Source organism: Pelobates fuscus, chromosome 4 (assembly GCF_036172605.1).
Source record: "Pelobates fuscus isolate aPelFus1 chromosome 4, aPelFus1.pri, whole genome shotgun sequence".
In the NCBI taxonomy this organism is placed as follows: domain Eukaryota; kingdom Metazoa; phylum Chordata; class Amphibia; order Anura; family Pelobatidae; genus Pelobates; species Pelobates fuscus.
This window is the reverse complement of record NC_086320.1, coordinates 308,470,865-308,491,140: the sequence shown is the minus strand read 5'-3', so window position 1 is coordinate 308,491,140 and position 20,276 is coordinate 308,470,865. Positions and strand designations below refer to the sequence as shown.

Here is a 20,276-nt window from a genome sequence, read left to right as displayed (position 1 = left end):
ATAATAGAGACCGTCCTTCAACGATAATTTAGTTGATTTAGGAAGTTCAAGAGCATCTGGATGAAGGCCTTTTATGTCATCTATAAGGGATGTGGCAATTCCGATGACTGCATGTGGGGATTCTGATTCAGGTTCTTGGTGAATTCTGGAAAGGGCATCCGCCTTTTTGTTCCTAGCCCCAGGTCTTAAAACGATTTGAAAATTAAACCAGGAGAAGAAGAGGTTCCATCTTACTTGCCTTGCAGAGAGAGTTTTATTGGAGTGAAGATATTCAAGGTTTTTATGGTCAGTATAAATTATTATAGGAGTTTGTGTTCCTTCTAGAAGATGTCACCAGGTTTCTAAGGCTGATTTTATGCTTAATAATTCTTTTTCTCCTATAGGGTAATTCTTTTCAGCCGGAGACATGGAACGGGAATAAAAAGCAACAGGATGAAGAGGATCTTGAGGAGTTTTGTGTTGGGAGAGAACAGCTCCGATGGCAGTTTCGGAAGCATCTGTTTCAAGGACATATAGACATGTGGGATCAGGGAGTTGAAGGAAAGGAGCAGTTGTAAATCTTCTTTTTAACTCATCAAAGGCCTTTTGGGCCTTTTCATTCCATTTGAAAACATGTTTTTTGCTGTTAAGTGAATTAAGGGAATGAGCTACATCAGAGTAATTTTTAATAAATTTTCTGTAGAAGTTAGCAAACCCCAGGAACTGTTGTAATTCTTTTTTTTTTTTTTTTATAATTCTTTATTTTTATTGTGCGTAAGTGAACAAGTCGTCCCGCACCGCCACAATAACGAGTGCAGGAATAGGCATAAAACACAGTGAAACAGATTACATAGGGTATTGAACATCATGAGTTTTTGCTGGTTTCATTTCGCTTCTTCAGCACATTTTTATATTTAGGTGTACAGTTGTTTAGCTTTCATAGATTGACATTTATATTAGATATGTTTACAAAACGCAAAACAGAGAGCTTATTTCGCCTTGTAGACAGACGCTAGGGTCCTATTGATGCTTAAATCATATATTAAAACATAGTTTAAACAAGATGGTAGCTAGTAGGCTGCTATGTAACATTTAGGAGGCATGCACACGTTTACATATAGTGAGAGTAACTAAATCAAGCTGGGTACATGCTGGTTGGTCATAAAGGGATCTTCAGTCGTTTATCAACAATAGCGTGAGGTTAGTGAGTGTATTATATGTCGTCGCTTTAGCCTCGGGCCCTAGGATTAGTCGCGCTTTATCATGCTCGAGTGTGGCATAAGTACTCCGAGCAATAACAGGCTGTCCAACCAGTCATATCCTACATTGAGTAGACAATTAGGTCATGTGTCAAGCAGTGTGTCTGTCGCTAATTAAGTCACATTGGTACGAGAGATTAAGTGTGTTTGTTTAAATCCTGCGTTTGTCGGGTTAATCTACCATACTTTAGGTATCCAATAAATGACAGTTATCTAAAGAGACAAAAAACACAAAAAAAAACAACAAAAGAAAAACGACTGGTTAGGTTAACAGGCTGTGTGCCCGTGTGTACAGTGTGGACCATAGGTGAGTATGTTGATGGAGGATATCCCCAGGCATCGGATCTCAAGTTGGTGTGGTACAGAGTTCCAGTGGGATAGATGGTTGGAGGCAAGATAGTGTCAGACTTAAAAAGTCCTGCTTTAGATGATTGAGAGGTGTCTCCTGCAGCTGCTGATATTTGGTGTCAGGGAGCTTGTTCTGCGGCTGGTTGCTGAGTGCTTGTCAAGCCCTCCGCTATGCCCCTTCTGCCTGTGAGCTTCTCTCCGACAACAGGGGTGCGGATGGTCAGTTTTAGCTTCTCCACGTGTCAGGTAAGCCCCTTAGCGCAGCGGTGGTTGTGGGGCACAGTAGTCCCTGTGGGGCGATTCGGTTCTCTGTAATGAGGGTATACCGGGATCTTGTGGGGGCTGTCTGAGGGTCCTGTCTCAGTGAGGGTGGTAAGATTTCCAGGGTTCAAGGGAGTTTGCAGTTGGATGGTTACTTTATGGGTCTGTACCTGCGATGTATGCATTCCGCTCTATATACTGCTGCTGTGGTTAAGTAGCTCAGCGCCATCCCGCATGGCCTCCGCCATTTTGGAGTCACTGCCTGGGGCGTGGGTCCTGCTGCTTCGCCTGGAGTACTTGTAGGCGATCAGGTCTCGAGGGCGTAGACCGGGATCACCCCCCCGGTCCAGAGGGGGGGGAACGGGGCCGGTATCCCCGCGGGCCCGACTTTAAGCCCCAAACAGCAAGCGGCAAGGCAGCGGACGTCCGCCCCGCCCGCCTCCGGAGTAGGCCTGTAGAACGTCGGGTAGGATTCCTCCTCCAGGGGACTGTAGCCTGTTGGGCCAGCCTCACCCTGGATCCCAGGGCTCTCTGCCCGGCGAGGGCCACCGGTGCCGGTAGGTTTTGTGCCCAAATTAGCAGTTAGAAATCTGCGTCTAAACTTATGCTGCAGGAGCTGGTCCTGCATGCGACCAGCCAGCTCGGCGGTCCGGCCCCGCCCCCGGAACTGTTGTAATTCTTTTACGTTAGAAGGAATGGGCCAGTTGAGGATACAACTGATTTTTGAGCTATCCATTCCAATCGAATGAGGAGTGATAACGTAACCCAAGAAGGTTATTTCATTGACGTTAAAGAGACATTTTTCTGGATTAGTGTATAATTTATGGGTTCTAAGTCGGGATAACACCCATCTCACGTGTTTTTTGTGTTCCTCAGGTGTATTAGAATATATAAGAATGTCATCTAAGTAAATGATGACACAGACGTCCAGAAGATCCCTGAAGATGTCATTTATGAAATGTTGAAAGGTGGCAGGGGCGTTGCAGAGGCCAAAAGGCATCACAAGATACTCGTAGAGACCATATCTAGTTCTGAAGGCAGTTTTCCATTAATCGTTAGCTTTGATTCTAACGAGATTGTATGCCCCACGGAGGTCAAGTTTAGTATAGATAGGGGGCGTGGCCTGAGCTCTGGCCGAGATGGACGCTTAGAGAGTGAGCTCCGCTCCGCCAGCACAATACATAACCTTAAAACCAGCGATAAACGGCACACATGGGACGACACCGCCGCACCGATACCCCCCAGACCCCGAGGGGCTCCCAGTCCGGACACACTCACGGACCGATGGACGGCTTCCTCCAAACCCACACCGAAGTAAGTGGGGAAGCGTGCGTATCCAATATGGCGCCGACATCATCCCCCACAAGCGGACCGCGTGGCACTACCCTGGATGGGCTTGGGGAAGAGATCCGCTCGATGGCTGCAGCCATGGTGACTAAGGCAGACCTCTTGATTCACACCACATCCATACAAGATGCATTACGTGCGGAAATAGCAGGTATCAGATCTGAGGTCGCAGTACAAGCAGGCCGCATTCAAAACGTTGAGCACGCACAGGAGGCCCAATCCACAAGACGGCAGGCAACTGACACAGCCCTTGCATGCCAGGGGGAAATGCTGTTGCATATGAGGAGAACTGTGGAAGACTTAGACAATAGGGGACGAAGAAGCAATATCAGAGTACATGGAGTCCCTGAAGCTGAAGGGGAGGAAAATATAGAACACACCCTGAATGATCTCTTCCATCAGATCATGGGTGAGCAGGCTCCACACACCTTCAAATATGACCGTGCACACAGAGCATTGCGCCCCAGATCCCTAGATGACAGCCCAAGGGATATTATATGCTGCCTCAGCTCGTTCCGTGACAAAGATGCCATCATGAAAGCAGCTCGAGCTCAACCTACCTGGAACCACCGAGGGGCACTAATCTCCGTATTCAATGACCTCTCGCCCATCACCTTAGAGGCCAGGAGGGCGTTAAAACCTATCACGGCAGCCTTACAAGAACGAAATATCGCCTATAGATGGGGTTTCCCCTTTGCCTTGATGGCCCGACACCAGAATGGTTGGGCCTCCATCCGATGGCCAGAAGAGATCCCCAGATTCCTCGCGGAAATGGACTTACCGAACATCTCGGTCCCGGACTGGGTCCTGGGCCCACTGGGAGGGAGACCCCAACATCAAAGGGGGGCACCACGGAGGCGAGGAGGTGGATCGCCTCGGGGCCTAGCGAGACGCAGACGCAACAACCCAGAGGCACCAGAATAATGAGTATGCCCACCGCCTCCCTGAATACCCATCCCAGCTCCTGCATTCACCTGAATACCCACGTACCCCACCGCCCCTTCGAAATATATGGACTAACCGCAGACACTGGAACCCTAGGGGATCACCCCTCTCATAGACAGGTTACAATATCCCTTCGTTACGCCAACTCACTGGATGTGGACAGCAGTTGTTATACGCCCACGCAGACATAAGAGAGAACACGATCAGTACCATCTCTCAGACCAAAGGACACGGAACCCACCGACTAAAGAAAATGTGGACACTGCGATACACTTATTGAATGGTGCACCGAACCAGCTCCTGGAAGGCAGACATAGCTGGGGAACGACCCCATGCACGTGTGACTGTATATACCCCTACAAAACAGGACTCCGCTGTGAAAACCATACACCTCTGCATTGAACAAAACTCTGAACCCCCACACTGCACCGTCTAACCGAAAGCTGCTCACGATGGACTAACGGTACAGGGTGTCACATTCACACTCACACAACACTGGGTGTTCAACTTATTGACACGCTCATGGTCATGTTACCAACACATAGGCCGCACACGGCACACATTTCAAAGGTTATGCCACACTCATACTATTGCAACATCTGTAAAACCACGGTATACTAGCCGGGACATATACCTATACCACATGCTACACTCCGCAACATGATGTAAGGGGGGGGGAGAGGGCTCGAGGGGGTATTTGACTACAACACTGTCGAGGAATAATGCTACCTATAACTTATACAGGTACACGTGGATGTGATACCAGTGATTGTACTTTATATGCATTGCCTGATACTCGTTAAATGCACATCAATTGCGGGGATAACTATGGGATGGGAGGAGGGGAGAAAGGGAGGGGAAGTGGCTTGAGCTCTGCCACATGTTTACTAATATTGCTATGTTGAAATGTTTATATGTTGTTATTCATGCTTTTTTTGTTCCATACCCTACCATGTGTTCTTCACAGCACTAGGCTGTGGTGCTGGCGGAGAGGAGTTAGTTGATACAAAACACATACCACATCCACACTTTGGATCCATATCGGATCGGGGCGAGGCCGCCTACCCCTAAGACAGGCCGTGCATAGAATAATACGGCGGAGCTCCCCGGGACCCCACCTCCCGGTCTGGTTACTGGGGTGGGCCTGGGCAACCCCTGCCGTCGCACGACTATACCCCCCTTCCCCTGAAGGGGGGCCGAGGTGAACACTCTCCCTTCCCCCTGTGGGGGTCACCTCTATCTGGGGACCTAACAATCCCCATTTTCTTAATCTCTCCACTACACCCACTCTACACCTTACAACCCACCCTTAACACACCGGCGTCTACCTCTCCCTTGCCCTGCGGTACGGCCCACAGGCGGGTGAACTCACCGAACCCGATACCCTACCCAATCCCAACATCACATACCCAGACAACGCATAAAAGTCCGCACACTCACGAGACCCACAAATTATTACTACACAGTTATAGCTAGGGATTCCAGTGCACGCACAGGGGTAACACAACATAACCTGCCACACCACACCCGCGCAGCGCACAGAACCCAGGGAAACTACACGGAGACACGTTTAGGCCTATTGATAACAATAGCTAAGGGACAGGTGCTGGTAACTCCGCGTGACCGGGCCCACTTGGTGGTGTGACTATGGCGTACCTCGGTGCCCCGCTCAATGTCATGACTCTCAACTGTCGGGGCCTGAACGTCCCAGAACGGCGCACTCACCTACTCCGAGAATTACGTACGAAACGGATCTCAGTGGCAATGCTCCAAGAGACCCATTTCCTTGAGGGCTCCGCGCCTAAACTCCGAAACCGACATTTCCCTAACAACTCCTTTGGCAATCACCCCACGGCCCGCAGAGCTGGAGTTGCAATCCTAATCGCGGCCGAATTGGATTTTAAAGAACTAGGTAAGATGACCGGCACACAAGGGAGATTTCTCTTCCTAAAAGGCACCATCGCAGACAAACTTTACACCTTAGCGTCAGTCTATGTGCCCAATAAGAACCAGGCACGTTTCATCCGAAGAACACTGAACAAGCTGCGGGAATTCTCCGAGGGCACACTCATCCTGGGGGGGGACCTTAACACCCCTCTAGACCCCCAAATAGACACCTCCACAGGGCACAGCCATATACCACGATCTAGCCTTCACTCAATCCGTAAGACAATGGGCGACCTGGGGCTAGTGGACTGCTGGAGAGCGCTCAATCCAGATGCCAAAGACTACACTCATTACTCCGCACTCCACGGGCGCTATTCGCGAATTGACTACCTGCTACTTCAACAGGAAGGATTGCCCCGATTACGGAAGGCCACCATAGAACCCACTACGTGGTCTGACCACGGTCCTGTGACAGTGGAACTGGAATCGCTGATGTTCAAGCCGGCACAATGGACTTGGCGCTTGAATGAGTCCCTGCTCCAGGACCCGGAGGTGAAAGGGGAAATTACACAAGCTCTTGACCTCTACTTTCAAGAAAACGACGTGGCGGACATTTCACCAATCGCACTGTGGGAAGCCCACAAGAGCACCATACGTGGCACACTCATCAAAATCGCCTCACGCAAGAAAAAAGCAACCCTGAGGGAAATGACGGACCTATATGCTACCATCTCGAGATTGGAACTCCAACACAAAGAAGCTCAACGTGCCGACATACAAAGGGACTTAACAGAGGCCCGACACCGACTCAGGGACCTTATTACGAGAAGACACCACCGATTTCTACAACACTCAAAAAACTTTTTTTATATCCACGCAAACAAAGGTGGCAAATACTTGGCCCGCATCCTGAAAGGCGATACCCCTCGCACACGGGTGCACAAAATACGACTACCGACAGGGAACTCATCCCAACACCCAGACGACATCGCAAATGAATTCCGTTGATTTTACCACGCCTTATACAACCTATCTGGCCCCGGAGTTACGCCACCGACGCAGCATAACAACACACCTATCCATGAATACCTGCGTAACACTGTAAGCAGAAAAGTGACAATGGAAGCAGCTAACATACTGGACGACCCGATTAGTATTGAAGAGATGGCCGCGGCCCTGAAGCGCACCAAACTGGGCAAAGCTCCGGGACCTGACGGCTTCTCCACGGGATATTACAAACGCTTTTCTTCCATCCTCTTGCCTAGACTGACGACAGCGGTCAACGCCATCACCGAGGGACAACGACTTGGACCAGAATCTCTGGCAGCTACCATTACAGTGTTACTTAAGCCCGGGAAGGACCCCGAACAGTGCAGCAGTTACCGTCCAATATCCCTACTAAACGTGGATACGAAGCTGCTTACTAAAGTGCTCGCAACCAGGATACAACGCGTGCTACCGAGTCTGATCCACGCGGATCAGACAGGGTTCATACCAGGGAGAGAAGCCCGAGACAGCACCTTACGCCTCTTCTCTATACAGCACAGAGCCCGAGAGTCACGGGATAAGATCTTGCTACTTTCCACGGATGCTGAAAAAGCTTTTGACCGCGTCAACTGGTCATACATGCTGGACACGCTGCGGGCCATTGGACTCGGACAAAACATGCTGACATGGATAACGGCGCTGTACGACTCGCCCCGCGCAACGGTCCGAGTGAATGGGGCCCTGACACCTAGCTTTGCGATCAACAACGGAACGAGACAGGGGTGTCCCCTGTCACCACTCCTGTTCGCAATAACACTGGAACCGTTGCTGCAGGCGATCCGACAGAACCCAGATATCACGGGATACACATGGAAGGACACGGAACACAAGGTGGCCGCTTATGCGGATGACCTCCTTTTTTTTATATCTAACCCACGGATCACGATCCCATGCCTGCTCCTGGAATTTGAAAAATTTGGGAGAATATCGGGATTCAAGCTGAACCTCTCAAAATGTGAGGTACTCAACTTGACCTTCCAAACAGGAGAATACACAGAAATGGGAGCCGCCTTCCCGTTCCGATGGTGCGTAGGGAGGATGAAATACCTCGGTGTCTGGATAACTACAAACCCCCAAGAGCTTTACCGGCATAATTTCGCACACATCCTCCAACAGGTAACTAGAGATCTTGACAACTGGAGATATCCGCACATTACATGGCATGGTCGAATTGCCGTACTTAAGATGAATGTGCTCCCGAGGATCCTCTATCTATTTCAAACAATACCACTGGCACCACCGCCAATCTTCTTTTCCACCCTAAAATCGGCTATCATACGATACGTCTGGAGGGGAGAAAGGTCCAGACTACGACACGAAATTCTATGCCTACCTAGAAGAGAGGGAGGGCTGGCACTCCCAGACTTCAAACGATACCATCAAGCAACCACGATGCAGCGAATTCTAGAATGGCACGCAAATGACCCCCCAAAGCTATGGGTGACTCTGGACAGAAGAGACTCGAAAGCTAAACTTAAAGCAGCAGTGTGGCAAGGAGGATCGAGACGTCACAATGACGGGGGGACAGGGAACCCAGTGACTCAAACACTGGTAACATGGGGGAATATAAGGAAAACCACACAGGTCTCCCCGATCCCTAGCCCCCTGATCCCCATTACCCCTAACGCGGGTATAGGGGGAGGCGTCCCGGCCCGGGCTTGGATATTCCTGGAGGAAAGGGACTACATCCCGATATACACTGTGCTTAAGGAAGGAACGATACAGCCCCTACGCACACTGCTGGCAGATAGACCTCTTACGCCAATGGCGTCCCTCCGACATATGCAGCTGACACATTATTATGAATCGCTTCCACTCAAAGAACAGCTGCATAGAGAACTCACCTGGTTCGAGGATATGTGCCACCGAGGAGCGCAGCTCGACAAGGCAGTCTCACAGCTCTACCAGCACTTAATAGTCAGTACCACCGCGAATAACCACACCTTCAAGAGACGATGGGAAGACCAACTGGGAGAATCCATATCAACATCGAAGTGGGACAAAGCGCTCTTGTGGCAACACAAGAGCTCCTCCAGCTCTCACTACCAGGAGGTCAATTATAAATTGATCTCCATGTGGTACAGAACGCCAGTTGCCTTACACAGAATATTCCCGGAGGTGTCCCCAACATGCTGGAGATGCCAGGAGGAAAGAGGGACGGTGGTACACCTGTGGTGGGACTGTAGTACCATTATACCATACTGGGAACGAATCAGGACAGAAATCAAAGTGGTCCTAGGGGATGACACAGAGTGGTCCAAACAACTGGCCCTCCTCCATATCACCTCTCAGTCCATATCTGGATATAAGAAGTCCATACTCCGCCACCTATTGAATGCAGCCAAGGCCCTTATACCTATGTACTGGAAACGTGTGGAGACCCCCACGGTAGAGGAGTGGCGCCATAGGGTCGGAGACATACAATTGGCGGAGGCACTGCAGGCATCCCTAACGGGTCGAGAGGCCAGGCACGCGGAGCTATGGCAACCATGGTTCATTTACAAAGCCAGAGGACATTAAATAAATCACGGCCTAGCATGAGGGAGGGGGACAAGAGGTCGGGCATTAGAACATACCACAGCACGATAACACTGCCGGAAACACAAACACCTTTATACCGAGGGAATACCCCCGAGAATAGTAACCTCAACGTTAGACTTCTGGTGTGGTCTCCCACACATACAATCTGACGCTGGGGATGAGTGGTTCGAGCGAACCAGGCCATCTCTCACTGGGTCATGGGGTTCGCTGGCCGTGGGGGCTGCATCGCAGGGATCCGGAGGGGGACGCCGACACGAACACCACCACACCCCACCTATCCTATCGCCTACCAACACTCTGATCCTCCTCACTAACTAAAAAAGACATCTCACATAGATATCATCACGTACACTCTACCCGGAAGGGCAAAAAGGTACTCAAATATGAGATGAAATACCCCACCTATGGGAGCACGTTATTTTTGTTTACTTACACACACTACAGTCTTGACATACACACACTATACACTCACAGAAAAGGACACTGCATCGTATGCATATCGATGGTATTAACAAGCACAACATGTTGAAAAACTGCTGAATTATAAGCAGAAAAATATAAGATGCAGACATATTATGTAGCCACGAATGTTTATTTGAGGCCTACGAGCCCTACATTTACCGATACCTTCTTAATGTATATGATCTCCTACTCTTTTTCAAAAGCCAAAAAAAAAAAAAAAAAAGCTATAAAGTACTTATGCAACACTATATAGACTATTCTTACTGGCCTGCGAGCCTAAGACACTTGTTGCTGTACAGTGAACAAATAAAGAGATTTATAAAAAAAAAAAAAGTTTAGTATAGATAGTGGCAGTTTTCAACCTTTCAATCAGCTCGTTTATCAGGGGAAGAGGATAGCGATTTTTCACTGTTATCTTATTTAAAGCTCTGTAATCTATGATGGGACGGATGGTCTGGTCCTTATTCCTCACAAAAAACATACTGGAGGCAGCAGGTGAGCTGGAGGGTCTAATGAACCCTTTACGGAGGTTTTCATCCAAGTACTCCTTGAGGAATTTTAATTCAGATTCAGAGAGAGGATAGATGTGCCCAAAAGGTATGGGGGCACCAGGTATGAGGTCAATAGGGCAGTCGTAGGGACGATGAGGTGGTAGTGTTTCAGCTTCCTTTTTACTGAATACATCAGAGAACTCAGAATAGCAGGAAGGTATAGTTGGTTCTTCAATAGTTTGGAGGAGTGGAATATGTTGTAAGCATGTTTCCTTACAGTACTCGGAGTTAAAAGCGAGAGAAAAGGGAGACCAGGTAATTTGAGGGTTGTGGTCCCTTAGCCAATTGATTCCTAGGATGACCGGATAAAGGGGAGAAGAGATAACATTGAATATAAGATATTCGATATGAGCGTTATGGGTGGTTGTTCGTACAGGAATAGTTTATTTTGTGATAGGACCCGAGGCTATGAGGGAGCCATCAATTACTCTGACAGAAACAGAAGTGCTTTTACGGACACAAGGAATTTTATTTTTGGTTACAAAGGATGAATCGATGAACACCCCGTTAGCCCCAGAGTCAATGATGGCAGCAGTCGTTATTCTTTCTTTGTCCCACTGTAATATGAGAGAAATGGAGAAAAATTGAGTGGTTGATTTAGAAGGGAGTGCACTCAGTATAGAAGTGGTATGAGCATGCTTACCACTCCGTGGTCTTTTCAATAGAGGGCAGTCCGGGATTAAATGATCTTGGGAGGCACAGTATATACAAAGGTTAAGTAGTCATCTTCTAGTTTTTTCTTCTAGTGAGAGAGGACTTCTTATAGTGCCAATTTCCATAGGTTTGTTAGGTGATGAAGGTTTTACAGCTGGTTTTGGAGGAGCAGCTGGTTTCCTAATTGATGAATTTGAGAGAGCTTTTTCGGTCTTTCTTTCCCTAAGCCTTCTGTCAATACTGATTGATAGTTGAATAAGAGCGTTTAGAGTCATAGGAAGTTCAGTTCTAGAAAGTTCATCCTTTACTCCTTCGGATAACCCAATTCGAAATTGGTTGCGCAGGGTTATATCGTTCCATTGAGTTTCTATTGCCCATCTCTTAAACTCAGCTATGTAATCTTCGACAGGTCTCTGTTTTTGCTGGAGAGTTCGGATGGTTAGATCAGCTGTAGACTGTTTATTAGGATCTTCGTAAAGGAGAGACATAGCTTCAAAGAACTCGTCCAATGAGTCTAAGATGGGATCATCATTTTCCAAGAAGGAGTGGGCCCAGGCCATAGGTTCACCTCTTAGGAAGGAGATAACTGAACAAACCTTAGATCTTTCAGTGGGATAAGATCGAGGTTTTAGAGTAATCAATAGTTTGCAGGAATTAAGGAACTCCCTGTATTTCGATCTATCTCCAGAAAACTTCTCGGGATTACAGACAGCAGGGTCACTGGCTGAGTGCATAACGGTATGAGGAGTGTGGGTTTGTAAGTCTCTGACATAAGTAAGAATCCGTTCATTTGTAACCTGGAGATCTTGCATGCCTTGAGCAAGTGTATCGACTCTTTGATTCAGCATAGTGAGTTTTGAATCGAAATCTGCTGGATCCATTACAAAGGCTGGATTAATCTGTCACGTTCACATATAGTCAGATGGAGCTCAACTGCAGATTTCAGACTGAATAGATGTGAATGTAATATATTGAGGAAATAAAGAGATGACAGTTCACCAGAGAATTCACTTATACTGTGTCTTTAATATTTTGATTGGAGGAACATAGGTGCTGTATCTTTAAATACTTCAGAATTGGTGAGTGATTCTTAGATTGTCTTATACAATTGATTTGCAGCAATAATTCAATGAAGGAAGGTAGTTGATATTAACTTGCAGAGAATTGATTTAGATTAATTGGTAGAAAACATATCAGCTGGAGACTGAGGGGTTAATGAATAGGAATTACTCCTATAACGATAGGAGAACGTGCGAGCAGGCTAAAGCTTGAGTGCTCAGAAGACAGAGGAAAAGTTCGTATATACAAGCGAGGTAACTTAGCTTCCAGAGGCTTTAAGTTGGTCCCAGAGTCCCCTCCGGGGAGGTTCTGTTGTAGAGAGGTCGAGAGGAGTCAAAGTGTTAGCCGTGATCGAGGGAAGGAGAAGGAGGTCAGTCGAGTACGAGTCCGGTTCGGTACACAGGAAAATTGTAGAGAGGAGTTGCAGCCGGTTTAAGCCCGCGGTACGCTTTTCATTAATCCAGCGTCTGTTGTCTGGCGCGGTCGCATTATGTAGCGCAGCGAGACCGCGTCAGAGAGGGGGAGTGGCAACAGTCCGTCAACCCGGAAGAGACAGGAATTACCGGTAACGGCCATGACAGTGATAAAGTACACACAGTAAAAAATATTTTAGCACAACTACAGGAATAAATAGGATAATATAGAATGATTGCCAGAAAAACAACCAAAAAAGTGAGCATGACACTGTATGCATAACTGCGTATGCGTTTCTGTTATTTTATTAGATCCTGGAATCTATGTTTTGAGTTCTCGTTTATTCCAGTCATAGTTTGAGCCAATGGTCTCAACAGATGTAACTGCATTATTGATGTCATTCCATGTATCACAGCATGGGCTGTATTGGTAATCTATAAACTCTGCACATGTAGAATATAGCGGCTGTTGTAGATTGACATGTACTGAGGTTTCAGAACTCATGTGATGTAACTACATAGCAGGATGCACTGCTTACAGAGCCTTCCTGCTCTACAACGAGCTCCCTAAAGCTAATCAGATAAATAAGTCTGTGATAAATCATAAAATAAATTGTGCTTATGTAATAATGGAGCATTAAATCTCTTTTATTGACATAATTTACCACTACTTCAGTAGTTGCCCTAAATAGGTTAACCGTATAAGAAAGATATTATTAATCAATCCTGGGATTGTGTAGCGTTTACAATGTAACTGCATTTTTTGACTAAAACTATCGATTTAGAAGTGTTCTTAAACTTGGCTTGTTTTCAGATATTGTGGCCTGAAATCACGAATAAATTACAGCATTCTATAAATTATGCAGGTTCTTCACATTGTTATTTTTAGTACTTAAATAAAAGGAGAACGTCTATTATTAATTTAAAGTTAAAGATAGGCTTAAGTCTGCAATGATGTATTGTGTAACTATGTACATATATGCTAGAATATAAGGCTTTATTCCTCAAGCTTGGCATACTCAAAAAAACAGAATGCACAATTTAGGCCAAAAAAAAATCACAATGGAAAAATTTGACACTTCAGATCATTTCCATCAATTTATTCTAGGCTACTTTGTTTTTAAAAATCGATTTTTACTTTAAAATAAATAAACTATAGAATATATCCCAATAAGCCCATTTGCTGGCTTGGGTTTCTGACTGAAAGAAGGACATAACTTTGTGATAAAACCCACACTTCCTAACAGTCAAACATTCTGGCAGAATATGCCAGGAAATTTTTTTATTTTTTTGTATTCATAAAAAGGGTGCATGTGTGTGTCAGTGTGTATCTGTGCATGTGTGTCAATCTATGTGTTGTAGATCTGTGCATGTGAGTCAGTGTGTTGATCTGTAAATTTGTGTCAGTATGTGTGGATCTGTGCGTCAGTGTGTGGATTCTGTGCATGTGCATCAGTGGCGGTGTGTGTGGATCTGTGCATGTGTGTCATTATGTGGAGCTGTGCATGTGTATCAATGTGTGTGTGTGTCAGTTTCTGAGGATCTTTTTGTGTATCTTATATCTTGTTTGTGTTTCTATATGTTGAAGAGGATTGGTGTGTACTTGTGAACTTCAATACTTTGCATGTACATTTATGGGGTAATATTTTAGTAGAAACTAACAGCTATTGTCTACTTATTGACAGGCAGGAGGACTGACATGAGAATCAGGGTGGAAATTGTGCCTCTGGGCACTAGCATGCAGGGTTTGTGAGCTGCAGCTTCTACTGATAAAATATGTGTGTTGCAGGAGAGAGACATAAAGTAGGCAGGGATTTTCCTTGTTAAAATTGCCAAGACTACAGCAGAGTTGCAGAAGTCCTTCAAGACAACTATTTTAGCCTTCCTTTTGCCATTCTGATTTAATTATCTGAAATTCTGTGTTTAATGAATAGCTCCCAGTCCAGTCTATTATTGTTGTTGTTGGTATTATTATTATTATTATAACTATTAGTAGTAGAAGTCTATATTTAGTGATTGTATATTTTCCCACACTCTGTGTTATGCTCTGCATGTAAACTACAAGTCCCGGCAGTCCCTTGAATTCTTTGCCGGAAGTCGTCAAGCATCTGGAAACGTCATAAAGGAAGCTGTGAAAGTCCTTCCTTCCTTTCCGGCTGCCGAGCCATCAGGTAATGGAGGCGATTGAAGCATTCTATGGTTTTCAATCCACTGTAAATCGCGGGTGATTTCTTGTCATCCGCCTATGGAGATTTAACTTTCTGTGTCTCTCGTGTCCCTTCTCCTCTTCCACCCCCTCGCCGGCTGATTCTCGCCTGTATTTCTAGGTGAATTAACCGGCTGGCTGTATCCCCCTCCCGTTACTCGAGCCAGGCTGTGAGGGCCGCAGTGTGCATGTCTCTGCTGTAGGTCTTTACTGTTGTACAATGTGTCGTTCTATCGCTCGTTCCTAATAAAATTCTAATTCTAGTGTAATGGAACGATCATACCCAGCCAGTCTGGGCTTTATCTGACAATCTCACCCCAGGAGTACTCTGCCAGCTCTGCTTCAGGCACTAAACTGGAGGCACATTAACACGTTGTATCTATTAACTATTGATTTGAAGTCTAGCTTGTAAACTACAATACTAAATAGCAGTCTTGTCTAAACGTTTTAGATTACTGTTAGTTTAGTATGATGTATTGTTACCGACTCTGTATTTTTTTTTGGGGGGGGGGGGGGGGGATATACTGTATTGTTTTTCCTCAAGTTCTTTACTCCTATGCCTTTTGAACTTTATTTTATGGGTTTCTGCTCTTAGGTTGATGCCAATGTTCTCTTAACAGTTTGACTAAATTTGTTTTTCCTTGACTAGAGTTTCTGAAAGTTGACTTATGGACACTATTTTGATTCTTTGTGCTTTCCAATTTATATCTTCAGTCTGTTCAATATCTCCCTACCCCAGCAGATTTTTGCTGCATGTAGTGGGGTTTAAAACTACATGGGTTTTAAATCTTAAACATGCTTGCAATTGTCATTCTGTAGTTGGTGCGGTCCCATTAACCCCTTAAGGACTCATGACATGGGTGACATGTCATGATTCTCTTTTATTCCAGAAGTTTGGTCCTTAAGGGGTTAAAAGAAAATCAAGAGACCTTCGGGGCAAAGTAATTTAAATGTAATACAATTACTGTTTCCTGTATCAATTGGGCCTTGTAGAGTGGCATGTGGTGGTAGTGAATTTTGTCTTATAGTTTCTTACTTTCTTTTACCATCTAGTATAAGCCAGCATGGGTGCCTACAAGTACATGCAAGAACTATGGAGGAAGAAGCAGTCAGATGTCATGCGCTTTCTTCTGCGTGTCCGTTGCTGGCAGTACCGTCAGCTGTCTTCTCTCCACCGTGCTCCACGTCCCACTCGCCCCGACAAGGCTCGTAGACTTGGTTACAAGGCAAAGCAAGGTGAGTTAATATGCACAACTATAGGGCTCGAACCATTGACAACTCTCCAATGTTGGCGCTCTCGGTCTAATTTACGATAGCATTCTACACAGTTGATCACTTTGTTCTGCTGCTTCGTCAAACCTGTTCCATGTTTGTGAAGTGAACTTGGTATGCACATGTTCCCTAGCTTCATGTAATGTTTTGATTCATCAGCTAAATTAAGTATACTTGCCAAAATAGAACTTTGTTGTTGTTCAGTAGTTTCCATAGACCTATATGCAAGGATCAACCTTTTTTTTTTTATACCTCCTCTCCTATTCTCTCCCTTAAACTGTAAACGCATGCTTACATCTGCATCTTTTTACAGCAACAAATGGGCTAGGAAAGGCTTGCAGACGTGTTTTGATTTTGGCAGAAAAGTACAAAGTATGCCCATGACTTGCTTATAAACTATCTTGGATGAAAGCATATCCTAGTGCTTGCAACAGAAACTAGCATAGCTCCTGCTACCCTTTCTTGCTGCAACTACTTGTTGGTCAACCTTGTGTATAATACTGCAAAATGTTGATAATTTATAAATACTGCAGATGTATGGATGATTACTGTTTAATAGTATAGGTGCACAGGGCATTTACTGAACATGGTGGCACATGTATTTTTGTTCTGACAGCTTTGTTTAAAATAAAAAATCCTGGGTTGCTTTATACTTGACTACTCTAGGTATACACCGAGAGGGTTATTCACCAAAGTGTGAATTTCAAAATGTTAGGATAAATTAGTCAAATAGGAAACATTTTGTAACTTGCTATGTTTCAAGCTGTGAAACTTTTGGCCTAAAAGTAGAATTTATACTGTAATGTATCAGACTGTAGTGTCCCTTGAGTTTTCACTAAAATTGTACTTTAGTGTAATCTGAATCTGCTCACACTTGGGTATAATCAACCTATTCATATTATGTGATGACAAAATGTTATGTGGTTTATGCCAGCTAGCTTGCTTCTTCCTATAATGAGGCTTTTTAAATGGCATATTTGAATGGGCAGAATAATTCAAAATATACTGTTGGTAATGACTTCATAAAGTGCGTTTAGTGCATTGGTAATGACTCTGATCACCTATAGGTGTGGAGGAGGCTTTGGTATCTACATGCTGTTACTGCACACCTTACCTCAGTAAACCTTTTAATATTTCCTTGGGTGATCTGAAAATGGATCCATCTTTCTATATACAAATATGCATTGTTCTGACTACTCTACAAAGTTTGTATTGTGTATTACTTATGATTTCTACTCTCTCAACAGGCTACGTAATTTACCGCGTCAGAGTTCGCCGTGGTGGCCGCAAACGCCCCGTGCCCAAGGGTGCCACCTATGGAAAGCCCGTGCATCATGGTGTAAACCAGCTTAAGTTTGCTCGTAGCCTCCAGTCTGTTGCTGAGGTATGTGGGGGGGCTGTTTCCGCTACAAAACCTAAATGTTTAAAGGATTGTTAATGACCTTTCTCAATTGCATTTGATGTTGCATGTATGTTATTCCTACTTAGAAATTCTTGGATGGAGAAAAAGGGAGAGATCTGCAGCTATTGCAGGCTGATTTTTAGATATAGCTCCTTAATGAAAAAATGCATAATTAAATGCATGCATGTTTTCATTGGCAGTATTTTTAGTAAACTTTTTTTTTTTTTTCCTCAGAGGTGTGACTCCACCTCTCGCAGTCATTGGGGTGTCATCAGCCTGCCCAGAACTTGCGTTCTGGTCCATTCTGAGTTAACTTTAAAGCACATAATGTAACTTTCTCACTGACTGTGAACAGTGAGCTCACGCTCTCAGCCAATGAATGAGTGGCAGAACCAGCATGTCTTAAATCCTGCTCCATTAGTTGGAGGTTGGATAAACCTTTTTTTTTTTTTAAGGGCATAATACTGGTATTATGAAAGTAAAGCCCCATGTCACCAGTGAACTGAGGTGGGCATGGAGTCTATATGTACGGGGGGGGGGGGGGGGGGGGTAGAGAGAACCATTTGCAAACAGTCCTGGCCCCATTCCCCCAGTAACCGGGCAGCGCTCATACCTTCAGAACCACTGCTGTAGTAGTTTGCATTAACATGTATTTTTCATCAACACTTTGTGGATGACCAGTTCACATTTTTACGGAGTTAGGTATTTGCTTGGTCAGTCAAGGTTATTTACTGAAGTGAGAATTGTGAATTTTCAAATTGAACTGGAAACCTAGCTGACTTGGAGGATTTTTCTAACTTTTTGTTTTTTTTTTATAAACATTTCTTTTGAAATTTGCTTTGAATTCCTGACATTCTCGCTATAGTAAATAGCCCTGTATGTAATGTGCTGTCAATATCAGTCTTGTAGATTAAAGATTGTTTGGGTTTGGGGGGGGAGCGGGGTGCTGGGCAAGGTGTTTAAACTGGTGAACTCTGCAAGAGAACTCAAAGCATACAGTTCTGTGTACTAAATGTATCATTTTAATACATGGGATGCTGGAACTGTGTGTCCTTTAGCGTTGGTTGAAATAATTACTGGCATGAAGAAATGGTCACCTCTGTGGAATTGACAGTTCATCCTTAAGAAATCTGTCTGTGATCAGGTTATGGACTGTGGGGCCAGTGAAAGTTGCTACCTTGTACAACATGGTGTTCGGGTGCTTTGGTAAAGTTTTATATAGAAAAAAGGAATACAGCTGTAAACCTTAAAGAATATTAAAAAAATAACAGTGTAGTATCCTTTTAAACAGTATATGACCCCGCTATGTATTGCACTCACAGAATGTCGAAATAATAGTCGCCGGTATAGTGTCTCCCCCGATAGCACTACATTACATTAGCGTGTCATATACTGTTTAAAAGGATATTACACTGTTATATTTTTTCTATATTCTTTTAGGTTTACAGCTGTAACCCTTTTTTTTTTTTTTTCTTTTCTATATTCTATACGTATATTTGTCAGGGACCCACTGGGAGGGTTACCCTGGGAAGCTGTTAAGTGATTTATATTCTTGTTTTTGTGTTTTGCTTGGGTAAAGTTGTCTGGTGTAGCTGCACTTATTTACTGTGTGTTGTAACAAAATGGTGAAAGAACTTATCTGTACACAATGGCGACTGTATGTATCTGTTAAGTATTCTGAATCCTGTTTTGTATGATATGGGGCATTTTTTAATTATCATACATGGTTTTTATACCATAACTTTACTTTTCCTTTAACATTTGCAATGGGGTGTAGCTTACAAAACTATCCTGCTTTACATGCTACCTTCTTTTAATCGACTTATGTGTTGGTCAGAAAGATGTGTGAACATACTGTAACTTATACCGGCCATATACAACTTTCTTCCATGTAACGGTTTAAACGTTAAAATAAGATGTTAAGATTTAATCGTGGATTTTATTTTTTTATTATAGGAACGTGCCGGTCGTCACTGTGGTGGATTAAGAGTTCTAAACTCGTACTGGGTGGGACAAGACTCCACTTACAAGTTCTTTGAAGTCATTCTCATTGACACCTTCCACAAGGCAATAAGGCGCAACCCAGACACCCAATGGATCACAAAACCAGTGCACAAGCACAGGGAAATGCGTGGCTTGACATCTGCTGGCAAGAAGAGTCGTGGTCTTGGAAAGGGCCACAAATTCCATCTCACCATTGGTGGTTCTCGTCGTGCTGCCTGGAGAAGACGCAACACACTTCAGCTGCACCGTTATCGCTAAACTGTGATTGCACTTGTAAATTTGACAATAAAATAGTCTTTCGAACACCTGGCTTCTTTGTTTATGTTCATGTTACTTGGTGAATAGCTACATTATGTATATTGTGTAAGAGACCAGCAAAGTGTCAATATAGAGGGAGTGCATAGCGTTGACCGAAGGTGGGCAAAAAGCTTAAATGGACTGCTGCTTACAATGTTAGTCAGCCAAGCATTGAGTAAAGAGGGGGGTTATAAGGCTGGTAGAAATCTTGGGCTTGGGCTTGTGCATTAAAAGGTACAATTTCAAACCCATATCGGCACTCATTTGCTCAGCTCCCCTTGTGATTTCATTCAGGAGTCAAATCCTCTACAATTGTCCAATCCTATACCCCACATAGAGGAG

General features: G+C 44.8%; 1 protein-coding gene across 1 annotated transcript; it reads left to right on the top strand.

Annotated features, from left to right (window-relative positions):
* The first annotated feature begins 14,846 nt into the window (after positions 1 to 14,846).
* RPL15 (ribosomal protein L15) lies at positions 14,847 to 19,942 on the top strand. Its single transcript, XM_063450689.1, has 4 exons — positions 14,847 to 14,924; positions 16,013 to 16,195; positions 17,479 to 17,615; positions 19,590 to 19,942. The coding sequence occupies exons 2-4, from the start codon at positions 16,024 to 16,026 to the stop codon at positions 19,893 to 19,895; spliced, it is 615 nt and encodes a 204-aa protein (XP_063306759.1). The 5' UTR covers positions 14,847 to 14,924; positions 16,013 to 16,023; the 3' UTR covers positions 19,896 to 19,942.
* The last annotated feature ends 334 nt before the right edge of the window (positions 19,943 to 20,276 follow it).

Coding starts and splice junctions, on each gene's coding strand:
- RPL15 (XM_063450689.1), top strand. CDS start 16,024: ATGGGTGCCTACAAGTACATGCAAGAACTATGGAGGAAGAAGCAGTCA. Junction 16,196..17,478: donor TGGTTACAAGGCAAAGCAAG/GTGAGTTAATAT, acceptor CTCTCTCAACAG/GCTACGTAATTTACCGCGTC. Junction 17,616..19,589: donor GCCTCCAGTCTGTTGCTGAG/GTATGTGGGGGG, acceptor TTTTTATTATAG/GAACGTGCCGGTCGTCACTG.